This window comes from Pituophis catenifer, unplaced genomic scaffold (genome assembly GCF_029215685.1).
Source record: "Pituophis catenifer annectens isolate HBS135680 unplaced genomic scaffold, rPitCat1.0.hap2 SCAF_3, whole genome shotgun sequence".
Classification (NCBI taxonomy): domain Eukaryota; kingdom Metazoa; phylum Chordata; class Lepidosauria; order Squamata; family Colubridae; genus Pituophis; species Pituophis catenifer.
The window spans coordinates 52,648,735-52,674,626 of record NW_027256883.1 but is presented as its reverse complement, the minus strand read 5'-3'; the positions used below and the strand labels follow the sequence as shown (position 1 = coordinate 52,674,626).

Here is a 25,892-nt window from a genome sequence, read left to right as displayed (position 1 = left end):
CCCCCCAAATCCCCCTACAAAGAACCTCTGATTCTTTCTAGACAGGCTGGCTCCAATAAATGGATAAGTTTGTTTGAGATGCCTGTTCCATTCTTGGACAAGAATATTTTCTTGCATTTATGCATTCATCAACCTTCCCTCCAATACTAATTTGGTAAGGGAACTGCCTGGGCAATGAAAATGAATAGAAAACTTCAAGGTTGAACTTCCTTGTACTGCAAATAACCAAAGGCTTAAGCAAGACCCAGGAGCATCTGCAGAATTTAAGTGCTTAACTGTGCATATCTAATATTCTTTAAATTATGCTAGTGGGTTTTATGTTTTCAGCATTTTATCATTTAAGTTGCAAAACATATGAAGCCCAATCTTCCAGACTTTATGAAGTGGAAAGAGCTAACAAAATATCAGCAAACAAAACAGAGAACCTATTAGGGAAATGCTGAACTTAGTCTGTTAATTATGGTTGTCAACATGTTGAAAGTAACCTTATGCTATTTATAGCTTTTGGAAAATTTTGCATAATGTCAACATTAATTGATCCATGTACATAATTCATTATGTGAAAGTTAAGAATGAATCAAATTATGCCCAATGACTGGAGATTGAAGAGTAAACAACAAATTTTAATTTCAGCAATAAATATAACAATAATAAAATAATTTAACCTCTGCAAGTGATTTTTCAATGCTGTCTTATTTAACAAATTATTAAGACTTAATTTCCAAAAGCTAAAGCTCAAAAATGATAATACTTGGAAACAATTTTGAATATGAATCTAATTTCAAAAAGGTTTATTTACTTTCAGTATATAATTTGTCAATATAATAAACAGAAAACCTGATTATTCATAGTTAACTGTATGTATATTGGGCTGCATTGACTGAAATAAATCTGAATCATGAAAAAGTGAATTAATTGGAATTAACTGAATCTGAATTTAGCATTCAGCAAAAAGTCAATTTCTGTCTTTATTTTTTTAAAATATAATCATATTGAGAATAGTTAGTTCTCTAGGTAATAACTAGTAAACACCAAAATCTTAATTCTTATTTATTTATTTATTTATTTATTTATTTTTGCACTATTTCTTAATCCTCTTCAGAAGCTTTTTAAAAAAAAAATAATCAAAAAGGTTAAGTACAATAATTTAATTTAATTAATCATATTTCTATGATTAGAAATCTATGATATTTCTAGAGCATCCATGTTGCACTCCACATTGGACTACCCTTGAAGAGCATTAAGAAACTTCAACTGATGTAGATTGCAGCATCATGGGAAGTTCTTGGGGTTCCTAGGATCACCCATGTTACACCAATACTCCACAAGCTGCATTGACTGCTGGTCTCTTTTGGGTGCAACTCAAGATGTTGATTACTACCCTTAAAACCTGCATGGCATGAGCCCAGGTTACTTGAGGAACTGTCTCATCCCACTGGGACAGGCCCAGCTTATCTACGCTGGCAGAGGAGGCATGCTGCAGGCCCTGTTTGTCAAGGAATTCTGGTTGACAGGCCCAGAAGGGCCTTCTATGATGTGGCTCCTGCCTTTTGGAACATCTTAATCCCTGAGGAGAGATTGGCTCCCACCTTTCTGACTTCCACTAAGGCCCTGAAGTACTGGCTCTGCCAGATGACTTGGGGCCCTAATGGGGGAGCATCACACTGAAGGTGCTTGATGAATTAAAAGGCAATCTCTCCCTGCACATCGTCCTTCTCTTCCCATCTTTTAACTATAATTTTACCTTGATTTGGATTTTCATTTTTATTGTTTTAGAGATTTGTTAGACTTTTAAAGTTTTAATGCTAAAGCCAGAGTCGTTTTGTTACTAGATGGGTGGTAAATAAATTTAATAAATAAATAGTAACTAAATAAATTGGAATACTTTTTTAAAAAAAAAAGTTGGCATTCAAATTCTAATATGTATTCCCCTCACCTGTATAATTGAGATCCAGTTGGCATTCATAAATTTATATGCAGACTAAATAACATTTAATTTTAGATTAAAATGTTATATCATTCTTGTACGAATTACCTATTTTAGGGAAAATTGCATGATGCTATTGGGAATATGTGCATTCTTTTTTACCATGAATTCAAATAAGGAATCAAATATACCACAGTGAATATCTACATTTCCAGCAGAAAAGAATCTCCTTTTTTATCTTATTATCATGATTTGCAGTTGGGACATCCCTGACTTTGAGTGAATGCAATTGTGATAGTTGCTAGACATGGGGAGATAATAATTCTTTATATTGTAATGGTAAATGGTATGTTCTTCTAATATCCTAGCTTAACAGTAATAATAATTTTGCTGCTCACAGAGGCATGAAAGAAGTAAGTGAATATATACATGATTTACTATGAAAGATCAGTTTGGTACTACGAACAGAATGCAGGAAAAATAGTCATTAGAAAATTTAAAAAATAACTTGCTGAATATGATCTCTCACTTACTGAAGATACACTAAATTTATTTCTAAATTTTCATTAACAAAATGTATTAAATGATTTCCTTGGCACAATCACTTGATTTAAATATTACCAACTAGCTGGATACCCATGCTTTGCTACGAAACTATGTGATCGGGCTTGATAAACCGACACTTACAGCTTGAAAATTAATAAGTAGTTACGATCAGCCTCTCCTCCCTTCTCTCCCTTTGCCTTGCCCCACAGAAATGTCTCCTATCCTATCCCCTTCTCTCCTCCAGGCTTGCCCCACAGAAGCCTCTCCTATCCTATCCCCTCCTCTCCCTCAGCCTTGCCCCACAGAAGCCTCTCCTATCCTATCCCCTTCTCTCCCTCAGCCTTGCCCCACAGAAGCCTCCCCTATCCTATCCCTTGGTTGCTGCTGTCACTGCGTTATTTTATTTACCAGCTGAGCTCATCATTTCTGGACTATCAGACTTTCCATACCTTGCTAAGAATTGTTATCAAAAGCTACTACGCATGTCCATCCACCCACATTCCTTCACACTCCTTCCTTTGTTCTCTTGCCAGGAGTGCCGGTTGTTGTGAAAAGCAGCCGGCCCGAATTATTTTCAAAATGTAACAATTATCTTTCTTAGTTAGTGAGGTGTTTTATTTTCTTTATAACAAATAAATGAGTTTTATTAGAGAACTTTTCTTCGGGTTTTATTTCAGAATATTGCAACTTGGAGAAGCCACGATCCATCCTCTAATTAATCAGGGTGATTTGTCCCAGAGCCAAACATGGGATTAATCAATGCCCTGAAAGCTGCTGTGAAAGTAAAACTGAAAGTGAAACTCTTCTCCTCTGCTTGTGTTTTGCATTTGGAACAGATTTCTTTTCAGGTGGGGAGGGGGAGTAGAACTCCTTAGCATCAGAGCGTGCTAATCATAATATAGGAAATACTAATGCTCTGATGGTCATTTCCAAAAATCCTTTCTTACTGAGCACCTAGAAGCCAAAAGTTCGAGAGATAAGGAGATAGACATGTTTTTCTTCAAACTATGGCCAGAACTTTCAAAAGGACACTGAGTTTGTATAGTTCCATTTTTCATCACTTTTGCAAAATAAATTTTCAGCTATTATGAACCTTTGGATCAGCAAGTGTTACAGCATCAGATGAGTTTCCATCAATCCTTAACAAAAGAAGGTTCAAGTACAAGCTTAATGACTAAATTTTTTTTTTTAAAGAATAAACAGCAAAAGGGTGATTAGTAGTCTGATTTTAGAAAGTTATAATTGGACTAAAGTCCGGATAAATTTGAAATAAGATTTTGAAATTATTTTTAATAATTCTTCCCATGAATAAATGTTCTTTTTTCAATTCTTAAAAAAACCCAAGACTTTAAAAATTGGACACTTTTGGACATAATAGGTCAATATGGTAAGGTATCTGGAATTAAAGTAAATCAACACAAGACAAAGATGATAACTAAAAATATGTCCATATCTCAAAGAGAAGATTTAGGGAGAATAACGGGGTTTGAAATAGTTAAAAAGGTTAAGTATTTAGGAGTATATATTGCAGCCTCAAACACGAAATTATTTAAAAACAATTACGAAGTTCTTTGGCAAAAAGTGCAGAAAGAAATGGAAAATTGGAAAAAGCTACAACTATCTTTACTGGGAAGGATAGCAGTAATAAAAATGAATGTATTACCTAGGTTCTTATTTTTGTTTCAAATGATACCAGTGCTTAAGAAAGATGGAAACTTGAGGGAATGGCAGAAAGGGGTTAATACCTTTATTTGGGGCGGGAAGAAACCAAGAGTGAAACTGAAAATTATACAGGATGTACGTGAGAGAGGAGGTCTTAAAATGCCTAATTTAAGATTGTACTATGAAGCAGCTGTTTTATCACAAATTAGCGATTGGTTTAATTTAACTGAAGAGAGAATGTTAAATATAGAGGGTTATGATTTGTTATATGGATGGCATGCTTATCTGTTATATGAAAAAAAGTGGATAAAGTGTTTAAGGGTCATATACTTAAAAATGCTTTGTTGAGGGTTTGGAAAAAGTATCAATATAAGATAAATTATAAGATATCCATATGGGCAAATCCTAGACATGCAATAGAAAATAAAAGTATAGAACAAAAAACAGAGGTGATTACTTATAAAGAGCTTCTTTTTATGGAAAGGGGTAAGCTGCAACTGAAATTTTTAAATGTATTAAAAGAAGAAGGGATAATTTATACCTGGTTTCAGTATGGTCAGCTTCAAGCTAGATGGAGGGAAGATCAGAAAATTGGTGTCATGCAAAATGAGGAAAACTTGGTAAAACAGATTAGAGATCAAAGTCAAATGCATATTAAAAGGTTGTATAATGCAAAAATTGGACACTAGAGAAAAATAGAAGGAATTAAGATTATAATTAAAGGAGAAGAATACTTAAATTTGAATATGGAATTAAATATTTTAACATTCAATATATAAATAAAGATATTTTTGAACAATGGAACCAGAGGTTAATTTTAACACTGTTTGCCTCTAGTCTACAAGAATATATGGGAAAAAATGCTACACTGGACATACAAAACAAACTGGCTGTTGTCTTAATAATTAAAAGGGATATACAAATAAAAACCAAACAGTTATACAGTAATCTGTATAATTTTCCTACATTCCATTTACAAAGCACACTTGTTAATGCTTTGAAGGATTTTGTGAGAAGGGACAAAGAAAAATGAAAAGAACAGTATTAAAGATCAAGATTGATAAAGTAGAGAGAAGGAATATAAAGTTGGTTTATTTGGTGAAAATTAAAATAGATATGAGACTGAGGCATCAGAATTACATTTTTAATGTGTGCCAGTGTGTTCATAGAAAAAAGTGACAATAAAGGTTATCTTATCTATTATCTCAGGTAACTTTTAATGGACTTTTGCTGAAATGATAGGTTTAATGATTTGTCTTTAGATAAGACAAGACATGAACATGGACAGAAAAGATAATTTATTGTATTTTACGAGAAGATAATAAGTTACTAAAATTGTTTATATTTTTTATGAAGGGTAATTTCTTTATATCTTTCTTTTCTTCTTTTTTTACTATATTCATATTTTTTCTTTCTTTTGTATTTTTTCTCTATTTTCCTTTTTTCTAGATCTTTTATTTCTTATTGTTCCATTTTTTAGTTTTTAGTTTTTATCATTGTGGTTGCTACCACAATGTAGCTAAAACTACTATTGATTTTTGTTTTTAAAAAAGGAGAATGTTTCTACCACTGTTCCGAGTTGGCCAGCAAAAGAAGAGGCCACACTATGGTATACAACAAATGCTTTTACCCGGCCCAGCATGCGTTGAACATAACAAAAACTGGTTTCTAGCCAGCATTACTGGCTTCTGCTGGCCAGCTGGCTATGAAGGCTCAGCACACCCCACCCACGCCTGCTACCTGTCTGCTTCAGCAATCACTCTCTGGCCTGGCTTCATGGTTGTTGATCCAGCTACAGCTGTCTCTCCTTCCTGACCCTCCATATGTGTGTTAATGTCAACACCCAGCATCCGACACCTGCCTGTGCACTCCCTCCCCCCTCCGCATTTTGTGGCAACTACAACGTCTCAGATGTTGAGTTTCAGTTTCAGTTATTCAAGTAGGAAATTGTTCAGATAATAGATCTATGTAAAAACATTAATTCAATAGAAAATGTTGCAGACTATTCTGTAATACACCTCCTAAATAGCGTATTACATTATAATGCAGGTGCAATTACTATTTATTTAAGGCCAACAAAAGGCAATTTTGCTTGAAGCAGACAAGTGACAACAATAAAAATAATAGTACTATAATCTCAAGGAAACTGCTTCACAGAGTTCATGTTTTTACTTTTATAACAACTTCCCAGAGCAGCTTTTATAACTAAGTCAATTTTTTCCTTAGAAATGAAAATGACATGTGCTTTGCATATATTAGCATTTTCACTAACCTATAATGTTTTTATTTGCTTTTGGCTCTAAGGTTTTCTTTTTTTCCCCTTTATTTCATATTAGTCCAATTGAAATAATTAAATTTTAATATAGAATATTTAAATGATATTGGTTTGCTGTGGTTACATCTACCTTATAAACATACGAAAAAAGTATATCCACTAAATCTCTATGTGAGCTGGAAATCTAATGACCATGTGTCTCCAAAAGTGCATTTATTTCTCATACATATTGAACAAAATAAAATAAAAGCAAAAACAGATAAGAAGAAAGAACACAAAAAAGAATATGGAAGTGAAAGATTTGTTGCAGATGTTCTAGCTTCTAAAAACAAAATAATGTTATCAATTTAATCAGAAGTATTAGTATATTATGTGACTCTGTCAGAGCTTCCTGGCATAGTTTCAGTACTAAATGAACATTGATTATATTCATCAATGATATGAAAAACTTCCAAATGAAACATAATACTTAAACATAAATAATAAATAATCACAACCAGTGGTGGGTTTCAAATTTTTTTTACTACTGGTTCTATGGGTGTGGCTGGTGGGTGTGGCAGGGGAAGAATACTGTAAAATCTCTATTCCCTCCCACTCCAGGGGAAGGATACTGTAAAATCTCCATTTCTTCCCGATCAGCTGGGACTTGGGAGGCAGAGAATAGATGGGGGCAGTGCCAGTCACTATTTTTACTACCGGTTCTCTGAACTAAAAATTTCCGCTACCGGTTCTCCAGAACTGGCCAGAACCTGCTGAAACCCACCTCTGATCACAGCCTGTCATACTTTGGGTTTATATGTCTCGTTGAATTTGATAAGCTGATACAAACCATATCTACAGTATAAATAAGATCAAAACCTGTAAAAAACAATTGACAACATGACATAGTATTCCTTTAAACAAATATTTTCCCGTAAGGGAGAACAGACATAAAACATTGTTCGTACAGATATTTCTGGACCAACCCACGTTTTTAAGGCTTTCAAAGAAAAGTTAAAACTGTACAGACTCTCCAGACTCTTTCTTCCCTGAGCTGGATAAAAATACTGTATATCACTTTCTATCATGAGCAACAATAGTACTTTAGAATTAATGTATTTTAAAATGTAAAAAAAGGTTCCAGTGCTCTTTGTAACAGAAGTTCTTTTACATTATTTCACATTTTTTCACTGCCAGCTTCAGGCAAAACTCCTCATTCACTTCAGACTGTCAAAGACAAAAGCAAAATTTTGTTTTATTTATTTATTTATTTTGTCAATCATATATAAGATAACAGGTAAAAATATAAACATAATTTGGATACATGAAGAGTAAGTAAAAAGGAATATTAGGACAGGGATGGTAGGCACACTGGTGCACTTATGCACGCCCCTTACAGACAGGGGTGAAATCCAGCAGGTTCCGGAGAACCAGTAGAAATTTTGAGCAGTTTGGAGAACCGGCAAATACCACCTCTGGCTGGTCCCAGAGTGGGGTGGGAATGGGGATTTTGCAGTATCCTTCCCCCAGGACTGGGGATGGAATGGGGATTTTGCAGTATCCTTTCCATGGTGTTAGGGAGAGAATGGAGATTTTGCAGTATCCTTCCCCTGCCATGCCCACCAAGCCACACCACGCCCACCAAGCCACGTCCACAGAACCGGTAGTAAAAAAAAATGGATTTCACCACTGCTTACAGACCTCTTAGGAATGGGGTGAGGTCACTTACAGACCTCTTAGGAATGGGATGAGATCAACAGTAGACAGTTTAAGGTTAAAGTTTTGGGGGTTTGGGGAAGAAACTACAGTCAGGTAGTGCATTCCAGGCATTGACCACTCTGTTACTGAAGTCATATTTTCTGCAATCGTTTAGAGTGGTTTACCTTGAGTTTGTATCTATTATTTGTTCATGTATTGTTGTGGTTGAAGCTGAAGTAGTCATTGACAGGTAGGACATTGTGGCAGATAATTTTATGTACTATGCTTAGGTCAGACTGAAGTCAGCGTAGTTCTAAGTTGTCTAAGCCCAAAATTTGGAGTCTAGTGGCATAAGGTATTTTATTGCGGGTAGAGGAATGGAGGACTCTTCTCGTAAAATATCTCTGGACTCTCTCGATTGTATTTATGTCAGATATGCAGTGTGGGGTCTAGACAGATCAGCTATATTCAAGAATTGGTCTACCAAATGTTTTGTATGCTCTAGTTAGTAGTACAATATTGCCAGAGAAGAAGCTACGCAAGATTAGGTTAACAACTCTTAGTGCCTTTTTGGCATTGTTGTTACAGTGGGCTCTGGCATTTAGCTCTTTAGAAATGAGCACTCCAAGGTCCTTGACAGAGTGAGGGTCATCTATAAGTCATGTCCATCTAATTTGTATTTTATGTTTTGATTTTTTTTTTTTTTTTTTTTTTTGGCCAATGTGCAAGACAGAGCATTTGTTGGTTGAGATTTGAAGTTGCCACTTGTTAGACCAATCTGAGACAAAGTCAAGGTCTTTTTGAAGGGTAGTTGCATTGTCAGTGGTGTTGAACAGTTTGACACTGTCAGCAAAGAGAACACAATTGCTTTTAATATGAATGCAAAGGTCATATTAATGTTTTTAATACTTCATACTTTACTTTATGTAAAGTATGAAGAGTGTTGGACCTAAAACACTGCCTTGGGGAACATCACTATTAACATGTACAGGATTTGATAGAGCGTTTCCTATTTTGACCACTTGTTGTCTGTTTGACAGGAAGACAGGTATCCATTTATGTAGGAGTCCAGAAATAACTAACAAAATAACAAAATAATTATTTTAAATAATAAAATAAATAACAAAATAACTAAGGTTCCCCAATAACTTTTAGTATTGCTTCATTTTCTAAATAAATAAACTTTTCTTTGATGAGAACATTCGTGAAGCTTTTCATTTTTTAACTTTATTTCTGCTCTCTATGTTTGGTGAAATCTGGCTGTATTTTAAACCCATTTGCATGTCTGCAGTTAATCTACATAACTGCAACTTGCAGCTCTCTTCTCATTATAAATTATACTAAGTTAAGTATATTTGGAAATACCTCTAATGCAGTGAGTGATTTATTGCAACAATTCTTTTCTTGGGTGCTTATCCCATTAGTAAATGCGTGCAATTTAAAGCTGTTAAACCCAATGGGAGGTTTTATTTTGCTCACTGACTTAAAGAAATAATGATAGCACTCTGCTTTTGCTGCAGTTCATCCATCCATCCAATCCTTCCCTAAGATTTCTCTCTGATTTGTAATATTTGTTTATTTATTTATTTATTTATTTATTTATTTATTTATTTATTTATTTATTTATTTATTTAATCAAATTTCTATACCGCCCTACTCCCGAAGGACTCAGGGCGGTGAACACCCAAGATAAAATACAGATAATACAAATATTAAAAATCCTTTAAAATTATTAAATATTTTGGCCGAAACACAGATTAAAACACCCAATTTATAAAATCACGAATTAAAAAATTTAAAAATTTAAAAGAGGGGAGTTAGGCCAGGCCAGCTTGCTGAAATAGAAAAGTTTTGAGAGCACGGCGAAACGTGCGCAGGTCCGGGATCCTCCGTATCTCTGGGGGGAGCTCGTTCCAGATGGTAGGTGCCCCCACAGAGAAGGCTCTCCCCCTGGGGGCCGCCAGTCGACACTGTTTGGCCGACGGCACCCTGAGGAGCCCCTCTCTATGGGAGCGTACTGGTCGGTGAGAGGCTATTGGTAGCAGAAGGCGGTCTCGTAGATACCCCGGTCCGATGCAATGGAGCGCTCTAAAGGTGGTAACCAAAACCTTGAAGTGCACCCGGAAGACCACCGGGAGCCAGTGCAGCTCGCGCAGGAGGGGGGTTACATGGGAGCGCCACGTCGCTCCCATAACCACCCGCGCGGCCGCATTCTGGACCAGCTGGAGCCTCCGGGTGCTCCTCAAGGGGAGCCCCATGTAGAGAGCATTGCAGTAGTCCAAGTGGGAAGTAACGAGAGCATGAGTGACCATATTTAACGAGTCCCGATCCAGAAAGGGACGCAACTGGCGAATCAGGCGGACCTGATAAAAAGTCCCCCTGGCCACGGCCGTCATGTGCTCTTCTAAAGACAGCCGTGAGTCCAGGAGGACACCCAAGTTGCGAACCCTCTCCGTGGGGGCCAATGACTCGCCCCCAATAGTCAGTGATGGCACCAACTGATTATATCGGGATGTCGGAAACCACAGCCACTCGGTCTTGGATGGGTTGAGCCTGAGTCTGTTTCTCCCCATCCAGATCCGCACGGCCTCCAGGCACCGGGACATCACTTCAAGGGCATCATTGGGGTGGTCCGGGGTGGAGATGTACAGCTGAGTATCATCATAATATAACATGTTCTCAATATTAGAACATTACCTTTAATCTAGTTGTATGAACTACTCATTTTTCTATGTTAAAAAGATACTATACAATATATGTAAAGCAGTTTGAAATTTGCTTAACAAAACTTCCAAAACTTTCAGCTCTAAGTGAAGATGCTACATTAATTGCAGGTTACAATTTCTACATGACCAGAAAGAATGACAAGTTAATACTTCTATAGTATTGTCCTCTATAGCCTTGTGGGTGGTATTATATAAATGGTAGATTCACCTTATTTAAGGCATATCTCAAAATTTGAAGCTACCACATAGCTGATGCTTTCATTTCTTATTTCTGTTTCTAAATGTTTCTAAACTGATTTCATTCCCGATAACCACCCAATGAACATATTTGTAGCCCACATATGAAATGCCTTCTGCTTCTATGAACTTTCTAACAGCAAACTTTTCATTTTATTCAAAGTACAATCTGTTTTGTTAAATACATTCAATGTTAACAAAATAATATGCTTTTAAATCTGTTTAATCATAAAAATAAACCTGTTTTGCCAATGAAACTTGCACAGATAAACAGCAGATGTATTACAGTGTTTTCAGAATTTTGCTTTCAAAAATATTTTGGCAGTCAGTTAAAAAGGTTGTATATCTATTTCTACAGAAAGTAACATTAACATACGCATCTGAAAATAAAAAATATTATATATTTATTTGGCAAATTTAGATGGCTGCCCATTACAAACTAGTGACTTTGAGTGGTATACAATTAATAAATAACGAAGAGTTACTATATACACAATAATGTGAAATCACAGCTATCAGTTCTTTTGCTGGTGTTGGCCTTCATATGCAATGTTCTTCATATGCAAGAACCTAGGACAGTGATGGCTAACCTTTTTGCCACCGCGTGCCAGGAGAGGGGGGGACAGGGGAGGGTCACGCACGCACGTGCCTACGCGCATGTGCGTGCAACCCCCCCTTCCCCCCGCTCCTGGCACATGATGGCCTGGTAGGCCCGTTTTTCTTTCTTACCTGGTTCCAAATCCTCTCTGTGTATCTGGGAACAGTGAAAACAGCCTTTCCCACTCCCTTGGAGGCCCTACGGAGGCTGAAAGGGCCCATTTCCCAACTCCCGGTGGGACAGGAAGTGACAACCTCTCTAGGAGTCTCTAGGAGCCTCTCTAGAAGTCTCTAGGAGCCTCTCTAGGAGTCTCTGGAGGCTGGGGACAGGAAAAAATGTCACTTCCTGTCCCACCAGGAGTGGGGAAATGGGCCCTTTCAGCCTCCGTAGGGCCTCCAAGGGAGTGGGAAAGGCTGTTTTCGCCGTTCCCAGATACACAAAGAGGATCTGGAGCCAGGTAAGAAAGAAAAACGGGCCTTCCCCACCCCCCACAAGCCCTCCAGAGGCAGGAAACAGCCTGTTTCCCTACTTCTGGTAGGCCCAGAAGGCCCGAAAATCAGCTGGCCGGCGCGCGCATGCGCCCCAGAGCTGAGCTGGCGTGCCCACTAATATGGCTCCGCGTGCCACCTGTGGCACGCGTGCCATAGGTTCGCAATCACGGACCTAGGAGATGATAATGTATCGGCATAGTGTATGTGTGTGGACCACAATGATGTGGCCTCTTGTAATTGAGAGCTGGAAATTTTGTTAATGTGAAGATTATGTCTAAGTGTCATTGAAGACTTATTGGTATGGTACCCAGTATGCCGATAACCACTGGGACCACTAAGGTTGGTTTATGTCATATTTCATCTTCAATTATCAGATCTTGATATTTTGTGATCTCCAATATTTTGTCTTCTAGTCTACTATTCCACGGTATTGCCACATCAATTATCCACACTTTATTCATTTTAACCACAGTTAAATATGATGTGTTATGAGCCAAGACTTTATCAGTTTCTATTCAGAAATTCCATTATAGTTTAATCTGCTCATTTTCAACTGAGTTCCATCAATTTTTGCTTACTGGAAAACAATATTTTTACAGATATTCCAATGGATCATTTAACTTGCACATTGTCATTTACAATCAGTTTATGTGATGTTCTTGCATAAGGTGAGTATATGATCTACTGTTTCTTCTGCTTCTTTACACAACCTGCATTTTGAATCATTTAATGATTTTTCAATATCTGTGCTAAAAATTCTTACATTATTTGTCAATGACTGATTTCTACTTCTGATTGCCCATATAAAACAAATGTGAGATATTATTAGCATTTTTTACTACTTGATAGTCAAGATCTTTTTCTTCAAAATCACTGAAACTGAGATCATAGCAGTGATAAATAGTGAGGGTAATAATAAGTCATCCTGAAAGATGCCTCTCTTAATGTTGGCAAGCCCATATTTTTCCTTTCATTTTTTTCATATGGCCAGGTACCTGTCGTTGATGTCTTCTTTACAGAATACTTCATTAAGCTATTTAGCTATAATTGAATGTAAATTAGTCAGATACTTGAACCAAAAGCCATACAATTGATCATTTCCAGATATCCTGTTTTTCATCCTCTTTATTCAATTTTTAACCATTTCTGCCGTTATTGTTAGTTCTTCCATTTAATTTTTACCAAATTCATCTTCAAATTCATTTATCCAGCCAGCATTTTTATTACAATTTTTTTTAGTTTTCTATAACTCTTTCCAAAATTGAGATTGATGTACTATGAGAAGGACAGTACTTATAAGGCCCTAGTCTCACGCTCATTTCAAGCAGAAATTAAGGCCTCAAATGAAAAGCTTGCTATATTTTCAGAAAAAACCTAAGAGCTCACTGAAATACCTCTGAGTCCATTAGGTATCTAAAACAGACAGATCTAATACATTTTCAATTCCCACCCCTATCCCCGCCTACTGAAAACAAATAGCAGCTATAAACTGAAAAGCAATCAGAGAACAATCTGTTCCTGACTAAGTTCATGTTGCAACTACCCAGAGGAATAAACAATTTAGCAAGTAACCCACAGCATCAGTTGGACCTTCAATAATTTGGGATAGATTCATGGTTTCCAGTGGCCACGAACTTCTGAGTTGCTTCTAATTCAATACCACCAGAGGGCAAGTTAAAATCATCAAGGCCTCAGAGAGTTAACTGCCAGTCACAATGGAATTGCACTACTCAGGCAGGTAAGTTGCTGTGCATCAGGGATGCTGAAACAACAACACACTTAACTGTTCCTGAAAATCAACTTTAGCTATTAAATCTAGTACACTGGTACCTCAATACTCATCATTCATTGGTTCCGGGAGACATAACAAGTACTAAAAATGATGAGTACCAAGTAAACTACATGGCTTGCCACATGACTTAACAATTGTGGCAAGAAAGGTACTAAAATGGGCCAAAACTCATTTAGCACATTTTTCACTTTGTAACACAAATGTTGGGTTCAATTGTGATCGTAAGTCATGGACTACCTGTATAGCAGGCCTGTCAAACTGGCAGCCCACGGGCTGGATATGTCATGCACAGGCCACGACTTCCCCGCCTCCGCAAAGGCAAAAAAACATCACGATACATCGCAATCCAGTCTGTGACGCTATGACACCTGTGCTTTGTAGCCTAAGTTACTAGCATTAACTGTAGCTATGCCACAGGTAACGTTCTTTGCAAGTGGTAGTATCATTTTTCCAAATAATGCTCACTTAGTTTTGACAAGTCAAGCAGCATTTTGTTAAAATGGGAAACAGAAAAATGGGAAGAGAAGGTTAAACAGACAATAATTTTATGGACCTGGGGAGGTCCATATAGCCACTGAGTGGGGTGATGGGTCGATTGGACGCAGCGGAGGGGTCATGGAAGGAAATTTGACCGGGGAGCAGGGGGTGATAGGAAGGGCAGTGTAATTGAAATAATGAGTAGGAGGGGCAGATATGACGGGTGCAGGGGGCCATATCACGTTCTGGGGGTGCGCACACGCCGTTTACTAGCGATTGCGCACTCCGGCCCCCAATGCGCAACTCGTGTCCGGGTTGCATAGAGCCTCAGGCCCTGGGTCCGCGGCTGATGTTATGTAATGCCAGGTTGGTTGTTAACAAAGCCCCCCTCATTTGTGATCTTATTTTGGAGGGGGGTGAGTACCTGGCAGGTATTACGGAGACCTGGTTGGGCCAGGAGGGGGGGTCCCCCTCGTTGAAATGTGCCCACCAGGTTTCCGTGCATTTCATCAGCCAAGGGCTCAGGGAAGGGGTGGGGGAGTGGCGGCGATTATTAGGGAAAGTCTTTGTCCGAGGGAGACCACTGTTCCTCAGATAGCCGGATGTGAGTCCCTTTTTGTGAAGTGGGGCCGTGGGGTGCAGATGGATTTGCTGACTACGTAGCTGGCTCCCTGCCACGTGGCGGCGACCCTGCCCGAGCTGCTCAATGTTATTGCCGGGGTGGCGGTTGATATCCCCAGTCTTATTGTCATGAGGGATTTCAACCTACCATCTGCAGGTGAGACGACAGAGGTGGCTCGGGAGTTCATGGCTTCCATGGTGGCCATGGACCTGGCCCAGTTAGTTCAAGGCCCCAGTCACATAGGGGGACACACTCTGGACTTGATTTTCATCTCTGGTCAGTGGTTGAATGATCTTGGTAGAGGGGACCTGATCTGTCATGGACAGATCATTTGCTCCTTCACTTGGACTTTCCAGCCGCTTCCCCCCGCCACAGAGAGACGGAACCGACCAGATGGTTCCATCCCAGGCGCCTGATGGATCCCGAAAGGTTCCTGACAGAGCTTGGGCCGTTTCCTGAGACCCTGGCACACGACCCGACCGAAGACCTGGTGGCCGTCTGGGAGAGTGCGGCCACCGGAGCTTTGGACTCCGTCGTGCCTTTGCGGCCTCTGACCCGATGCCAATCTCAATTGGCTCCTTGGTTCTCTGAGGAACTGAGAGAGATGAAGCGTCGGAAAAAATGCCTAGAGAGCATCTGGAGGACTAGTCAATCCGATTCTGACCGGACACTGGTGAGATCTTATATCAAGACCTACCTAGTGGCGATAAAAGCGGCGAAATCTAACCATTTCCCACTCTTATAGCATCTGCAGAGAACCGCCCAGCCGCTCTGTCTAGAGTGTCCCACTCCCTTCTTCGGGAGGGAGTGCGGGAAGATCCCTTGCAGGGTCGTGCTGAGGATTTTGTGCAATTCCTGCATGATAAAGTCGCTCGGATTTGGGAAGTCTTGGACTCCGACTGGATGAGTCTAGGGGAGGAGACGAGGGTAGGTCTTGAGAATATTATCTGGAAGGAGTTTGATCCTGTGGCTCCCGAGGATGTGGACAGGGTTCTGGGTAAGATTAGTGCCGCCATGTGTTTATTGGACCCGTGTCCCTCCTGGTTGGTACTGGCCTCCCGGGAGGTTACACGAGGCTGGCTCCAGGGGATTAAAAGTGCTTCTTTGAGTGAGGGTGCCTTTCCCGCCGCCTTGAAAGAGGCAGTGGTGAGGCCCCTCCTCAAAAAGCCTTCCCTGGACCCTCCTGAATTAGCTAACTACTGTCCGGTCTCCAACCTTCATTTTGTGGTGAAGGTTGTTGAGAGTGTGGTGGCACGACAGCTTCCCCGGCACCTGGATGAAGCTATCTATCTGGACCTGTATCAGTCGGGCTTCAGGCAGGGGTACAGCACAGAAACGGCATTAGTTGCGTTGGTGGATGATCTCTGGAGGGCTCGGGACAGGGGTTGCTCCTCTGTCCTGGTCCTATTAGATCTCTCAGCGACTTTTGATACCATCGACCATGGTATCATGCTGCAACAGTTGAGGGGGTTAGGAATAGGGGGCACCGTCCTGCGGTGGTTCTCCTCCTTTCTCTCCGACCGTTCGCAGTTTGTGTTGGCGGGGGGGCAGAGGTCGGTCCTCTCGCCCCTTCTGTTCAACATTTATGTGAAGCCGCTGGGTGAGATCATCCGTGGTTTTGGGGTGAGGGTCCATCAGTATGCTGATGACACTCAGCTGTACATCTCCACCCCAGACCACCCCAACGATGCCCTTGGTGTGATGTCTCGATGCCTGGAGGCCGTGCGGGTCTGGGGGGGGGAAATAGGCTCAGACTCAACCCTTTCAAGACCGAGTGGCTGTGGCTTCCGGCATCCCGATATAGTCAGCTAGTACCATCGCTGACTATTGGGGGTGAATCTCTACCCCCCCCCGAGAGGGCTCGCAATCTGGGTGTCCTCCTGGACACATGGCTGTCTTTAGAAGAGCATATGACGGCCGTGGCCAGGGGGGCTTTTGATCAGGTTCGCCTGATTCACCAGGTGCAGCCCTTTCTGGACCGGGACGCCATGCGCACAGTCACTCACGGCCTTGTCACCTCCCGGCTGGACTACTGTAATGCTCTCTACATGGGGCTCCCCTTGAAGAGCACTCGGAGGCTCCAACTGGTCCAGAATGCGGCCGCGCGGGTGGTTATGGGCGCAACTCATTGTGCCCACGTGACACCCCTCCTGCACAAGCTGCACTGGCTCCCAGTGGTCTTCCGGGTGCGATTCAAGGTGCTGGTGACCACCTTTAAAGTGCTCCATGGCATAGGACCCGGGTACCTTCGAGACCGACTTCTGCCACCAATAGCCTCCAACTGGCCAGTCCGCTCCCACAGAAAGGGTCTCCTCAGGGTGCCATCGGCCAAGTTATGTCGGCTGGCGACATCCAGGGGAGGGCCTTCTCTGTGGGAGCCCCTGCCCTGTAGAATGAACTGCCCCCGGAAATGTGTAAGATCTCCAACCTCCGTGTATTCTGCTGTGCCCTCAAGACCCTGCTGTTCCGCCAGGCCGGGCTATCAATGTAATGATTTTAAATTGGGTGTTTTAAATTTGGGGTTTTAAATCTGAGCTGAAATTATTTAATAAATTTAATTATTTTTAAATTGATGTCTGTCTTTGTGCTTTTAATAGGCTGTATACCGCCCTGAGAAGGGCAGTATAGAAATAAAATAAAATAAAATAAAATAATAATAATAATAATAATCACAATCATAATCATAATCATAATCTAAAATGTTATGAATACTAGTATTAAAATCATTCTGATTTATGCTGAAAACATAAATCCAACTGTATTAGACTTTAAAATCCCACGTTCCAAATACTATACAACTATGTCATAATAATTGTATACAGAATGAAATTATGTAAGAGTAATTATTAATAAATATTTTCATGATAATTTATAAGACAGTTTGATCTGAAGGTAAGATTCCTAAAATAAAGCTAATTATTCCAATAATTTTAGCATGTGCTTCCTCCTGATAATTCTTCTTTGAGATACACCTGTTTTAAAAATAGGTTTTACTAATTTTAGGTATTGGCAGAAACATTACAATTGTAAACCTGATGCCCCCAAAACATACACCACTGTACATATATATTATTTAAAGCTATTTCATACTCATTTTTCAGCATGAATAGCTACAAATACTTTAACCATGTGTGTAATATATACTATAATTATGTCTGGAAATAAAACATTTCAGTTGTAGAAAAAAATGTAACAGAAATACCATGAGTTATTAGGAAGAGTAAATGCATGAAGCTACTAAGGTATTAAGGTACTTATTTCTTACTCATTCTCATCAGCTATGGAGAACATGAATTTCTGTTAATTATTAATCCTGCTTTATGCTCTACTGCATCACAAAAGCTTTTGGATTTTGAATCTCTTACCTTTATTTACTTCTGTGAATTTCTGAACATGAATATGACTTGCAGTTTAATGTATTCACTGATAGCCACTTTCTGGCTTAAGTGATTATCTTACTTTTCCATTACTAAGTGGATGCTTTTAACCTTTCATAGCCATGTATGCTAAATAAGAAACAGTGCATTAAAGCTGACTATGGTTCCACTAAGAAAGAAACAGCAAGGTATCGGCTTCAAAATAGGACTAAGAAAAAGAAGCTCAGACAGACAAGCTGCATAAAGACTAAAATACAAAATCAGGTACAACTCACTTTAAATGATGTCATTAAAACAAAATAAAATCACTGCCTAGCACCACTGAAAGACTATGCTTTTTACAATGTAAAAATATGCAGTAAAAAAATCAGTTTCACTAACTTGCTTCCTTCTGAACTAAGCAACAAAATGCCTATATTGTACAATGATTTACTTGAGGGGTGGGTTCTAAATTTTTTTACTACCGGTTCTGTGGGCGTGGCTTATTTTGTGGGCATGGCTTGATGGTCATGTGGCAATTAGGATTTAGCAGAGGTAGTGGTCTACCAGACTTTTAACTGCTTGCAGAGCTGTACCGATCTACCCATTTATTTTTGCAGTCACTGATCTACCCATTTATTTTTGCAGGCACTGATCTATTCATGTATTTTTGCAGGCACCAATTTACTCATGTATTTTTGCAGGAACCGGTCTACTCATTTGTTTTCTTTTAACATTGATCAGCTGTAGGGCGGCCTTTGAAGCTCTGCGGAAAGAGTTTAAACAGTTTTTTTTCCCTCTAGCCATCAGCTGGGACTCAGGAGACAGCAATAGATTGGGGGTGGGGTCAAATAAAAGGTAAGAATAACGCAGGGGGTGGGTGGGTGGGGGGGCAGCAGAACCGGGCGGAACCGGGAGGAACCGGGAGGAATCCACCACTGATTTACTTGAAGTAACCATCTGCCTCCATTTCTTCAGGTCAGGTATAATCTATCAATATCTCTAGTGATATACTAGTAAAGTATAGTGAACAGTCATCAATTTTCTTGTTTTTCAGTCCTAACTATCCAGTTAAGCTTGTATTCAACTAATATAATTATTATTTATTAAATTGATTTCACCCAACACCAGTTCCTCTGGATGGTTTACAAATTGTTAAAAACATTTAAAAACAAGCAACAGAGCAAAAACAAAGAAAAATATGGAAGGAAAATAAACCAAGAGGGGAACAGAAAGGAAGAAAGGGACATCCTCCCCAAATGTTTGTGCAGAGTCAGGTCTTTAAGGCCCTATGAAATATCAGACGGATGGGACTGCTTGAATTTTGGAAGAGGACTTCATTCCAGAGGGCAGGCACTGTAACCAAGAGGCATGCTTCGGAGAACCAGACATCATTCAATCAATGGAATGTGGAGCATGCTAACCTAGATTGAACAGGCCAGGCAGATACTGTGTAAAACAGGTCATTGCTCAAATCAGCCCCCATGCCATGTGCGGCTTTATAAGTAGCAACCAACACCTTGAATCACACCCCGAAGCAAACTGGTAACCAGTGCATCTCAAAAAGCAGAAGTATTACTTGGGCATACAGGGATATACATTACTGCCTGCCCCAGCTGAAGCTTCGGGATGATCTTCAAAGAAGCCTCGTAGAATACAATACACAGTAGTCAATGTGAAGACCCCAGTCTAGAAGAGGGCACAACTGGTGCACCAGATGAAATCAAAGGCTTTCCTGGCTGCAACTGACAGCATGCTAATTAAGCCACCTGCTCATCAAGCAGGTGCTTCAAGTCCAGGAAGAACTCCAAATTGTGCACCTCTTTTGAATGGGAGAGCTTCAAACCATCCTTAGTCAAAGTTGGGAGTATCCCCAGATGCGTGCACTCCAAATACCCACAGCACTCAGGCTTGGTAGGACTGAGTCAGTGATAGTTCCTCCTCATCCAAACCCATACAGCCTCCAAGCACTGGGACAGGACTTGACAGTATCACTTGGCCAGCTCAAAGCCTAAAGACATAATTGGATATCATCAGCATACTGATGATACCAAAACCCAAACCGGCAGATGAACTCACCCAGCGGTTTCATGTAGATGTTGAAAAGGAGGGGAGAGAGAAAAGAACCTTGAGGCAACCACAAAGGAGAGTCCTAGGGGACGATCTCTCCCCGCCAACCAACACTGACTGGAACTGGCCCTGGAGAAAATAAGAGAACCACCATAACACGCTGCTCCCAATCCCCAACGCATGGAGCCGGCTTAGAAGAATAGAATGGTTTACGGTATTGAAAGCCACCAATATAACTAATAATATAGTAATGACATGCTATACAAGGCTAACTAGATTGCTGAACCAGGCACTGGAAGCAAAGAGTATTAAATGCCAATGCACCACCTATCAGTTATATAGCCAAAGAAATGAAAACTATTTAGGAGCAAGAATCCTGAATTCTTTTATGCATTACTTTTTCACATGATTCAATGCTATCCTAATCATAAATTCTTGGAGTGAACAAACACAATGCAACCAGGGATTGGAAAAGCTACAGAAAAGCATGCTGAAAACACTATTTGTACATGTACTTTTTTTAGAGCAGTATAATTGAACTATTATGGAAGTGAACTATTATGGAACTATTATAGGTCTTCTTTGTAGACCTATCTATGAAGCAAACCATCAGAGTGTGAAAAAACCATTAATTGGTTAGTGGCCTATGTCAGCTATATTATAAAAAGACTGTGATTGTATTTCTATGACCTAAACATTTTTTAAAAAGAAAAATATTACAGAATATAGCAATTCTAAAATTTCATATACATTAGAATTAAATTGGTTAATTTTCCAGTTTAAAACTCTCCACTATTACTTCGATGGCTTAAATGCAATAACAACATTCTAAGCAAATAGGATGAGTTTATTAATCAGAAAACTCAAACTGCTGGACTCAAGGTAGACTGGCAATGCCACTGGTATTTATCTCTGGAGCTTGTCAACTGACTTCTCTTGCTAGGAAGTTTCTTAGAATTATTTACTTTCTGAACTCCAAAGGAATTAAAGAACCTTTGAAATTCCAACTTCATCTTTCTACTACTTCTTTCACAGAGTCCCATTCAGTAAGATTGTGAGATGCTTAATATCAGCTGCAGGAAAAACAAGATTCAGGTACATGTGATATTATATACAAATGTATAACTACTATGTAGATAATCTATATATTACAGAAACTCTCTTGTTTGAAAACTTCAATTGGGCAAAATGATGCATCATAGGGCAACATTTTTTGACCTTCCTCCCTGCCCCTCTTGATGCAATCATTGAGTTCCTCCTTACCTCCATTATGCTGGCTACCACCCTCAAGGAGTGCTGCCTCAAACCCCATGGCACACCAAGCAGCCCTGTTGCCACAATGTGCCAAGCAGTCACATTGTCTCAATGTGCCAAAAAAACCATAGATCTTCAGTATACCAAGAAGCCCCATGCCTGCACAGCTCTGGGGCTGCTTGCCATGCCTCAGCAACAGGGCTTCTTGCATGCTGAAGTTCTGAGGCTCTAAGAACATACATGCATACATTATTTTGTTTTCCTATTTAAATACAATTTCCATATATTAGTGTACATTCCTAAGAGATCTGTAAGGGGCGTGCATAAGTGCACCAACATGCCTACCATCCCTGTCCTAATGTCCCTTTTTTATTCGCATCCATTTCATGTATTCACAATCATGTTTATACTTTTATCTGTTATTTTATTAATTAATTAATTAATTAATTAATTAATTAAATTTTTATACTGCCCCCTCTCCCGAAGGACTCGGGGCGGTGAACAGCCAAAATTAAAAACACACAATACAAATATTAAAATACATTAAAACGAAATTAAATTATCTTTGGCTTCTCCAATTTAAAACCCCTTGCCCATAAAATTCCCCAATTAAAAGATTTTTAACCCAGTTATATGCTTGACAAATAAATAAGTAAAAAAATAGCATGAGATTAAAAAAACTAGGCATCTTCCAGGGGATGGTGAAGATTTGTGTTAATGACATAGTCCTAAACTTACTATAATAATTGAATAATGGTTGTAAGTTGTTGAAGTTGTAAGTCAAAATACCCACATGACTGGAAGCAATTTTCTGGCCTTTTTTGTGATGGCCGTTAAACAAACACTATAATTGTTAAACAAACACTGCTGTCACTTGAATGGGTAGTTTCGGGAAAAACTGGCAAAAATCAGATAACCACAGAATGCCACAATTGATTCTAAAGCTGACCCACCCAACATGTGGTCACTTGGCTGTGAGAAGGCAGTGGTGAAATCATTTACGGTGACCCAAGTGCTTTATGGGCTGTTAAGCATCTGTTTCCATGGCTGTCATAATGTTGAACAGTTGTAAAATGACCAGTTGTTAATCAAGAATACCTGTAATCTCTTTTCCCCTGCTTTTAATCATTGGAATCAAAATAGAAAAATTACTAGTGCCCATTTTGTTAGTTCTCATTTGCCATACAGTCCTTCTTGGCTTTTGGATAGTCATAAACCTATTACATTTTCAAAAATATCACTTTGGTAGAGAAAGAAAAGGAAAACAAACAAGATTACCTGTAGCCAAAGCTTGTTTCCTTGAACAGTCCTACCATTGGCGGTGCAATGAAAAGTAGCAAACTGGCCAGCATTGACTTCTACACTCTGGAGGCGCAGGAAATGGGGTGTGCTGGCTGTTGAAAATAAAAAAGAGACAAAGGAAGAATCATATTATTATCAATAGCACTTAGATTTATATACTCTTCCATAGTGTTTTACAGCACTCTCTGAGAGGTTTACAATTGCCCCCAACAATCTGGGTCTCATTTTATTGACCTCGGAAGGATAGAAGGCTGAATCAACCTCAAGCACATCAGGATTGAACTCCAGTCTGTGGGCAGAGATAGCCTGCATTACTACATTCTAACCACTGCTTCATCAATGCTCCTATTAATCCCACATTATTCTAATTGTCTTTTCCGATTCGATTTTTCCAATAATTGCTTTCACAGAATAGTAAAGTTGGAATGAGCCATTCAGATTTCAGTAAAAGAATTCAAATTCTATTTTGTTTTAAACATTTCAATAACATATTTATATTGTAAGCCAAGAAATCCCAACTGAAATTAATTTTAAAATATTTATTTCTAATTATTCATAATATTGTATATAAGTCCTAATGAAAGAACAATATTAGCTTTCAGTTTCTATTGAGCAGCAAACTATTTTGGCTATATAACTGTCTTGTAAAACATTTCCATAAAGATTGTACTGAAATCTAACTGATGTTTTTAATAAAAGCTATAACATACTGAAATCAGTTATCTGGCAAAAATATTAAGAGATTATTCTTTATTGCTCTTTTTATACTCAAAGAAAGGTCGTTTATATACAGATAAATTATGGAATAAGTAAAATCAAATCTTCTTCAAGTTGAGTTCAGATCCTATTGACTTCATGAACAACACATATAGTTTTCTTGGAAAAAGTATGGAATGTACTGTATTTGCTATGTTCTTCTGGGCTGTTTTTCAACTCCTCGATCTAGCTCAGAGTCTTACAATTCACTAGGGGGCTCCACATGAACCTCTATAAGTAGGTCTCACACTGCTTTAAGTTAGGAATGCACATAAGGTCAGCCAGGAATCGCTGAGGCATTTTAGAACTAATGTATTTTACTGCTGGGAATGATCAGGAAATGCATGGGATATGGATCCAGCATCTACTGCATTGCTGGAACAATGCCTTTTTCTTTTTGAAAGGCCAGGATCCTGCTCCAATTGCCTTTGAAAGTTCATGTAACATGAATTTAGTCTCCTATCATCAGCTAGCAGAGAGTATGCTTTTCAACGATCTTAGAAAATTTACATGGTATTTTTGTTTTAAGAGTTCTAGGCACCTACAGATTTAAATAGACCCTTTATTTGAGGCTCAGACTAAAATAACAGATTTATTCCAACAATATTCTGAAATAATTGAAAATATAATATTCACTTACTACATGGATGACCTAAAACCTTCACATCATCAATAGCCAGATATCCTTGGTAACCTGAAGTGATAACTTCAAAAACTACCTGAAATATGAAAAAGCAAGCAATATCAATAAACCTAGTAGCATAAGTACAGCTGTTTATTTCTTTAAATAGAATGTTGACTGTTTTAAAAATATAAAGAGTTAGGCATTTAAAATAATCCAGGAAAAGATAGGAATCCAAATATACATTAATCAATAATTTTACCCATGCACAATTTTACTGGCTGTATCGTTACTTGCAGCCAATTTTGTTATCCATTGTCTAATTCAGTAAATAAAATACTCCTCCAAACATTTTGGGTTTATCAAATTTATATCAGTTAGATTAAATATTAGGCTAAGAATTATTTGGCAGAGCATATCTTTTGTGCTCAATATGCAATTTTCTTCCACAGTGGTATCAACTGAACAACAGTATCATATAACATTTTTTTCACCAAGGTACTATACTACTATTGCTGCTGATATTTCCTGGTTGCTTGAAAGTTATATTAAAGAAGAATAAAATATTGAGGAAAAACATTACAGTTCTGTCTTACTCACTAGTCTAATAAATTTTATCATGAAATCAATGTAATATATTACAATGAGTCTGTAATTCATGTAATATTATTCAGTATACTATTGATATAAAGCAAGAAAGAAAAATCGGACATTTATGTTTAGCCAAGGAGCCTAAAAAGTACACTGTTTGATGGTAGTGAAAGCTGGTGGGTAGTCAAGAAAATAAACAGATACATACTTCCAATATAAAGATTTTTTTTTTCTAGTGCACAGCCAAGACAACTAAAAAATTGTCTTGGTACGCTAGTAGAAAAAATGATTCATAATTCAAAGTCAATGATCTGGTATTGCTAACATTACATTCAAAATAAATAAATCAGGCCATTGTTTCCCACCCCTACACCTATTCCTAATAAGTTCCATAATAACATCTCTATACTTCCTCTGCATTTGCTGTAATTGAAAATACTTTTATATCAGTGCAATCGTGCAAATATTTATCTGAATCAACAGCTCAGATTTTCTGGAAAGTGAGTATAAAATAAGCTGAAAAGGAAGAGGAGAAAACAAGCAATGCATATTTTTTTTTTGTTATTTCTGTATATTTATTAAATTTCTACACTGTACAATGCAATGGTCACGTGAACAATAGTATTGTTCCAATACCAGAACAATGGTATTGTTCTTTCAAAACGGACGTTGACGTACCTGAATGTCCCTTTTCGGAACGCTGCGACTCCAATCCATAGAGCGGGATTTGTCTCTTCGTACTGGGGAATACTGAGATGAGATTTTCTCTCCAAGTTCTGCTGACCATGCCCACTTTGCCTCTCCCACGTCAGTCTTTCTCACAATAGGAAAGGAACGCAGGAGGAATCTATAAATAATAATACAGGAACAATGTAGGTCAGTAATGGAGGCAGGCAGCCGGACAGGTGGGC

At 38.8% G+C, this 25,892-nt stretch overlaps 1 protein-coding gene across 3 annotated transcripts in view; it reads right to left on the bottom strand.

Moving 5' to 3' along the window:
* The window catches only part of PTPRM (protein tyrosine phosphatase receptor type M), a 480,156-nt gene that overhangs the window by 265,657 nt on the left and 188,607 nt on the right, over positions 1 to 25,892 (bottom strand). For all 3 annotated transcript variants that reach the window (XM_070940620.1, XM_070940621.1, XM_070940622.1), the window contains exons 4-5: positions 24,409 to 24,487; positions 22,989 to 23,104 (exon numbers count right to left, since the gene is read on the bottom strand). In XM_070940620.1, the coding sequence (XP_070796721.1) occupies positions 22,989 to 23,104; positions 24,409 to 24,487 (195 nt within the window). The remainder of the gene's footprint in view (positions 1 to 22,988; positions 23,105 to 24,408; positions 24,488 to 25,892) is intronic.